The 7830-nt window shown below is 55.7% G+C and overlaps 1 protein-coding gene across 1 annotated transcript in view; it reads right to left on the reverse strand.

The window, feature by feature from the left end:
• Positions 1-5364, reverse strand: part of ENDOD1 (endonuclease domain containing 1) — a 31476-nt gene extending 26112 nt beyond the window's left edge. Inside the window, exon 1 of the mRNA XM_073582965.1 lies at positions 4828-5364. Within this exon, the coding sequence (XP_073439066.1) occupies positions 4828-5121 (294 nt within the window). The 5' untranslated portion in view covers positions 5122-5364. The remainder of the gene's footprint in view (positions 1-4827) is intronic.
• Positions 5365-7830: the final 2466 nt, after the last annotated feature.

A 7830-nucleotide genomic window follows, 5' to 3' on the forward strand; every position in this document is an offset into this window, starting at 1 on the left:
GGACGACTATGTGGGGCCATCATACTGTACGGACGACTATGTGGGGCCATCATACTGTACGGACGACTATGTGGGGCCATCATACTGTACGGACGACTATGTGGGGCCATCATACTGTACGGACGACTATGTGGGGCCATCATACTGTATGGACGACTATGTGGGGCCATCATACTGTATGGACGACTATGTGGGGCCATCATACTGTATGGACGACTATGTGGGGCCATCATACTGTATGGACGACTATGTGGGGCCATCATACTGTATGGACGACTATGTGGGGCCATTATACTGTATGGAGCACTATGTGGGCACATTATACTGTATGGAGCACTATGTGGGTCCATTATACTGTATGGAGCACTATGTGGGGCCATTATACCGTATGGAGCACTATGTGGGGCCATTATACAGTATGCAGCACTATGTGGGGCCATTGAACTGTATGAAAGACTATGTGGGGTCATTAATCTGTACAGAGCACTATGTGGGGCCATTATACCGTATGGAGCACTATGTGGGGCCATTATACCGTATGGAGCACTATGTGGGCACATTATACTGTATGGAGCACTATGTGGGGCCATTATACCGTATGGAGCACTATGTGGGGCCATTATACTGTATGCAGCACTATGTAGGGCCACTGAACTGTATAAAAGACTGTGGGGTCATTAATCTGCACAGAGCACTATGTGGGGCCATTATACCGTATGGAGCACTATGTGGGGCCATTATACTGTATGGAGCACTATGTGGAGCTGTTATACTGTATGAATCGTAGTGTGATGGAGTCACCATACTTTGCCGGGATGGGTAAGGAAGTTGGGTACAGTAGGGTCATCATACTTTGAACGTGCAGGATACTGTGGAGGAATTCACCGTGGGGGACATTTTTAGCAACATACATAATTTGCATTATGCAAGGTTTTTTACCCTTTGTTATTACATATTTAAATTAGGCTATTGGGCGATAAGCTTTCACTGCTCTTATGTAACATATTATTGTATTCCAATATTTTATTCTAAGATCTATTCATTAAAATGTACTTCGCTTTGTGGGACAACCCTTTAAGTTTGTTTCCATATGAAATGGTTCATTGTTATATTTGATGATAAGGAAAAACTTCTTCAATTATAGACTTTTTTTTACTAAATATTTTGGCCCCCTGTGTACTGGAGTCTGACATCTCTGCATTAGGACTACCAATTCTTACGACCCTCAGTTTCAAATCAGCTGCACCCACTGTTTTCAATGAAACCTGACAACTGTCTAATATATATGGGGGACTTCGAACTCTCACCTGACAGATGATATTGGGGGAAAGTATCCAGCAGGTTACCTAATCCTTTTATTCTATGGGGAGATAAGTAGCTGCCAGGGGTGTTTGGCAGTGGCTTTTTCCCCACTGAAAACACATGAAACCTGAGCATTCATGTGCTTAGGGAAATCTCCACTATAAACCACCTGTAAAATGAAATTTCAGAACATCGCTGCAGGCACAGCACATAAAATCACTGACGATCAGCTCATCACCAGGGGCAACTCTATGCTCCTATACATTTTCCCTACAGCGACCACCACAGGGAGTGTGTAGTATTACTTGCCACCCCGCCAGCCTGAGAACGGGCTGTGCAGAACCCAATCATGAATGGAGTGGAAGTGCATGTGTGTGACCTCCAATCCATGCGTCGTCTGTGGGACTGCTGGAAACGGCGATGCGTTGTGAACTACCGCAGCAGGCCGGACACATTACTATATGGATCTATTCATCCTGTTCTTCCTGGTCTACATTGCAAACAGCAACAGAGGCAGAAGAAAACACAAAGGACAATGTGGTGAGGGGGATACTACTCTACACAAAAAAAGTATGTGTCATTGTAGGGCTGGTGGCACAATACAGTAGGCATTGATAATCAACTGAATCTAGTTATCAACCACGACCACAAACACAATTAGCAAACTACGTACTAGAATTATCTTACATACAAGAATAGATACAACACGGATGACTTTGTATGGAAACAATGTAGCAGCCGGATACTGGTGCAAAATACTACGTGCCCCTGCCCATAACGCCCAGCTCATCCATTACTACGTGCCCCTGCCCATAACGCACAGCTCATCCATTACTACGTGACCCTGCCCATAACGCCCAGCTCATCCATTACTACGTGCCCCTGCCCATAACGCACAGCTCATCCATTACTACATGCCCCTGCCCATAACGCACAGCTCATCCATTACTACATGCCCCTGCCCATAACGCACAGCTCATCCATTACTACGTGTCCCTGCCCATAACGCACAGCTCATCCATTACTACGTGCCCCTGCCCATAACGCACAGCTCATCCATTACTACGTGTCCCTGCCCATAACGCACAGCTCATCCATTACTACGTGCCCCTGCCCATAACGCACAGCTCATCCATTACTACGTGTCCCTGCCCATAACGCACAGCTCATCCATTACTACATGCCCCTGCCCATAACGCACAGCTCATCCATTACTACATGCCCCTGCCCATAACGCACAGCTCATCCATTACTACGTGCCCCTGCCCATAACGCACAGCTCATCCATTACTACGTGCCCCTGCCCATAACGCACAGCTCATCCATTACTACATGCCCCTGCCCATAACGCACAGCTCATCCATTACTACGTGCCCCTGCCCATAACGCACAGCTCATCCATTACTACGTGCTCCTGCCCATAACGCACAGCTCATCCATTACTACGTGCCCCTGCCCATAACGCACAGCTCATCCATTACTACATGCCCCTGCCCATAACGCACAGCTCATCCATTACTACGTGTCCCTGCCCATAACGCACAGCTCATCCATTACTACATGCCCCTGCCCATAACGCACAGCTCATCCATTACTACGTGTCCCTGCCCATAACACACAGCTCATCCATTACTACAAGCCCCTGCCCATAACGCACAGCTCATCCATTACTATGTGCTCCTGCCCATAACGCACAGCTCATCCATTACTACATGCCCCTGCCCATAACGCACAGCTCATCCATTACTACATGCCCCTGCCCATAACGCACAGCTCATCCATTACTATGTGCCCCTGCCCATAACGCACAGCTCATCCATTACTACGTGCCCCTGCCCATAACGCACAGCTCATCCATTACTACGTGTCCCTGCCCATAACGCACAGCTCATCCATTACTACATGCCCCTGCCCATAACGCACAGCTCATCCATTACTACGTGTCCCTGCCCATAACGCACAGCTCATCCATTACTACATGCCCCTGCCCATAACGCACAGCTCATCCATTACTACGTGTCCCTGCCCATAACGCACAGCTCATCCATTACTACATGCCCCTGCCCATAACGCACAGCTCATCCATTACTACGTGCCCCTGCCCATAACGCACAGCTCATCCATTACTACGTGCCCCTGCCCATAACGCACAGCTCATCCATTACTACGTGCCCCTGCCCATAACGCACAGCTCATCCATTACTATGTGCTCCTGCCCATAACGCACAGCTCATCCATTACTACATGCCCCTGCCCATAACGCACAGCTCATCCATTACTACGTGCCCCTGCCCATAACGCACAGCTCATCCATTACTACGTGCCCCTGCCCATAACGCACAGCTCATCCATTACTACGTGCCCCTGCCCATAACGCACAGCTCATCCATTACTACATGCCCCTGCCCATAACGCACAGCTCATCCATTACTACGTGCCCCTGCCCATAACGCACAGCTCATCCATTACTACGTGCCCCTGCCCATAACGCACAGCTCATCCATTACTACGTGCCCCTGCCCATAACGCACAGCTCATCCATTACTACGTGCCCCTGCCCATAACGCACAGCTCATCCATTACTACGTGCCCCTGCCCATAACGCACAGCTCATCCATTACTACGTGCCCCTGCCCATAACGCACAGCTCATCCATTACTACGTGCCCCTGCCCATAACGCACAGCTCATCCATTACTACGTGCCCCTGCCCATAACGCACAGCTCATCCATTACTACGTGCCCCTGCCCATAACGCACAGCTCATCCATTACTACGTGCCCCTGCCCATAACGCACAGCTCATCCATTACTACGTGCCCCTGCCCATAACGCACAGCTCATCCATTACTACGTGCCCCTGCCCATAACGCACAGCTCATCCATTACTACGTGCCCCTGCCCATAACGCACAGCTCATCCATTACTATGTGCTCCTGCCCATAACGCACAGCTCATCCATTACTACATGCCCCTGCCCATAACGCACAGCTCATCCATTACTACGTGCCCCTGCCCATAACGCACAGCTCATCCATTACTACGTGCCCCTGCCCATAACGCACAGCTCATCCATTACTACGTGCCCCTGCCCATAACGCACAGCTCATCCATTACTACATGCCCCTGCCCATAACGCACAGCTCATCCATTACTACGTGCCCCTGCCCATAACGCACAGCTCATCCATTACTACGTGCCCCTGCCCATAACGCACAGCTCATCCATTACTACGTGCCCCTGCCCATAACGCACAGCTCATCCATTACTACGTGCCCCTGCCCATAACGCACAGCTCATCCATTACTACGTGCCCCTGCCCATAACGCACAGCTCATCCATTACTACGTGCCCCTGCCCATAACGCACAGCTCATCCATTACTACGTGCCCCTGCCCATAACGCACAGCTCATCCATTACTACGTGCTTGCTGGAGACCCCACCTGCCTCCTCCATACATTCCCCCTGTAGCTCTGGCGCTGCCTGGTGGTGATGTGTGGCAGTGCCTCCCATTGTCCCCGCTCACCTGGGGCTCCACCATCCAGCCTCCCCACGCCGCCGCCCCTGCATCCTCCCGGTATATGAATGCGGAGTACACCGGGATCTTGTGCTCGGTGCTGTACAGCGTGGCGTAGTGCTGCTCCCCCTGGTGCCGCTGGCAGATCTTCACGTTCCCCGGGTGGCTGAAGCCCTGAGGCGGGCTGCTCTGGTGGAAGAAGCGGTTGCACTCCGAAAAGCCATCCTCACCCTCGTGCACCAGGCGGGCGTGCAGGGCGCAGGGCAGAGCCGCCAGGCACAGGAGCAGAGCCGCCGCCGTCATGTTCCTCGCTGCGCACACTACCTGCCCGGCCAGGGATGGATGCAGCTGTAGGAGGAGGAATGAGCAGCCGCTCCCTCCCCCGGTGCACGTAACCGGCCGTGCTGCAGTGTCAGGCGGACTGCGGGCGCGCACAGGCTGCTGGGAGATTCCTCACTGCTCTGTCAGGAGGATGCAGCCTGTCACTGCCCAGGACAGCAATGCTGCCTGCCAGGGGGTCGGGAGAGCAATGCTGCCTGCCAGGGGGTCGGGAGAGCAATGCTGCCTGCCAGGGGGTCGGGAGAGCAATGCTGCCTGCCAGGGGGGCGGAAGAGCAATGCTGCCTGCCAGGGGGGCGGAAGAGCAATGCTGCCTGCCAGGGGGTCGGGAGAGCAATGCTGCCTGCCAGGGGGGCGGGAGAGCAATGCTGCCTGCCAGGGGGGCGGGAGAGCAATGCTGCCTGCCAGGGGGTCGGGAGAGCAATGCTGCCTGCCAGGGGGTCGGGAGAGCAATGCTGCCTGCCAGGGGGGGGGGAGAGCAATTCTGCCTGCCAGGGGGAGAGCAATGCTGCCTGCCAGGGGGGAGAGCAGTGCTGCCTGCCAGGGGGGAGAGCAGTGCTGCCTGCCAGGGGGGAGAGCAATGCTGCCTGCCAGGGGGGAGAGCAGTGCTGCCTGCCAGGGGGAGAGCAATGCTGCCTGCCAGGGGGAGAGCTGCCCAGAGCAATGCTGCCTGCCAGGGGGGAGTGCAATGCTACCTGCCATGGGGGAGAGCTGCCCAGAGCAATGCTGCCTGCCAGGGGGGAGAGCAATGCTGCCTGCCAGGGGGAGAGCTGCCCAGAGCAATGCTGCCTGCCAGGGGGGAGTGCAATGCTGCCTGCCATGGGGGAGAGCTGCCCAGAGCAATGCTGCCTGCCAGGGGGAGAGCAATGCTGCCTGCCAGGGGGGAGTGCAATGCTGCCTGCCAGGGGGGAGTGCAATGCTGCCTGCCAGGGGTGAAAGCAATGCTGTCTGCCAGGGGGGAGAGCAATGCTGCCTGCCAGGGGGGAGTGCAATGCTGCCTGCCAGGGGGGAGTGCAATGCTGCCTGCCAGGGGTGAAAGCAATGCTGTCTGCCAGGGGGGAGTGCAATGCTGCCTGCCATGGGTGAAAGCAATGCTGCCTGCCATGGGGAGAGCAATGCTGCCTGCCAGGGGGGAGAGCAATGCTGCCTGCCAGGGGGGAGAGCAATGCTGCCTGCCAGGGGGGAGAGCAATGCTGCCTGCCAGGGGGGAGAGCAATGCTGCCTGCCAGGGGGGAGAGCAATGCTGCCTGCCAGGGGGGAGTGCAATGCTGCCTGCCATGGGTGAAAGCAATGCTGCCTGCCATGGGTGAAAGCAATGCTGCATGCCAGGGGGAGAGCAATGCTGCCTGCCAGGGGGGAGAGGAATGCTGCCTGCCAGGGGGGAAAGCAATGCTGCCTGCCATGGGGGAAAGAAATGCTGCCTGCCTTGGGGGAAAGCAGTGCTGCCTGCCAGGGGGAGAGCTGCCCAGAGCAATGCTGCCTGCCAGGGGGAGAGCTGCCCAGAGCAATGCTGCCTGCCAGGGGGAGAGCAGTGCTGCCTGCCAGGAGGAGAGCTGCCCAGAGCAATGCTGCCTGCCAGGGGGAGAGCTTCCCAGAGCAATGCTGCCTGCCAGGGGGGAAAGCAATGCTGCCTGCCAGGGGGGAGAGCAATGCTGCCTGCCAGGGGGGAGAGCAATGCTGCCTGCCAGGGGGGAGAGCAATGCTGCCTGCCAGGGGGGAGAGGAATGCTGCCTGCCATGGGGGAAAGCAATGCTGCCTGCCATGGGGGAAAGAAATGCTGCCTGCCTTAGGGGAAAGCTGCCCAGAGCAATGCTGCCTGCCAGGGGGAGAGCTGCCCAGAGCAATGCTGCCTGCCAGGGGGAGAGCAGTGCTGCCTGCCAGGGGGAGAGCTGCCCAGAGCAATGCTGCCTGCCAGGGGGAGAGCAGTGCTGCCTGCCAGGAGGAGAGCTGCCCAGAGCAATGCTGCCTGCCAGGGGGGAGTGCAATGCTGCTTGCCATGGGGGAGAGCAGTGCTGCCTGCCAGGAGGAGAGCTGCCCAGAGCAATGCTGCCTGCCAGGGGGAGAGCTTCCCAGAGCAATGCTGCCTGCCAGGGGGGAAAGCAATGCTGCCTGCCAGGGGGAGAGCAATGCTGCCTGCCGGGGGGAGAGCAATGCAGCCTGCCGGGGGGAGAGCAATGCAGCCTGCCGGGGGGAGAGCAATGCAGCCTGCCAGGGGGGAGAGCAATGCTGCCTGCCAGGGGGGAAAGCAATGCTGCCTGCCGGGGGGAGAGCAGTGCTGCCTGCCGGGGGGAGAGCAATGCTACCTGTGCCAGGGGGAGAGCAATGCTGCCTGCCAGGGGGAGAGCTGCCCAGAGCAATGCTGCCAATAGTGAAACAGCTGACACAATGCTTCAACACTGTACTATGGACATCAAAATCACCTGTGCCAGGGACACTGTCTCTTCTGGTCTCTGCAATGTCCTGTCAGCTGCCTGTGCCAGGGATCTATTGCACCAAGCTCTCTTGCTCCAGGGGAATACACAGATGCGATCCTGTGCTGTGGGCAATGCGTGTATCAGATTCACTCATGCCAAGTATCTACATTGGCCTATAAATGTCATGCCAGCTCCAGTGCTCCATGCTTTCCTGTGCCAGGATGATGGGCAGGTACCATCCTGTGCGGTGGGGAATGTGC

Source organism: Dendrobates tinctorius, unplaced genomic scaffold, assembly GCF_039654945.1.
Source record: "Dendrobates tinctorius isolate UK_male_01 unplaced genomic scaffold, ASM3965494v1 ptg000075l, whole genome shotgun sequence".
NCBI classification, from domain to species: domain Eukaryota; kingdom Metazoa; phylum Chordata; class Amphibia; order Anura; family Dendrobatidae; genus Dendrobates; species Dendrobates tinctorius.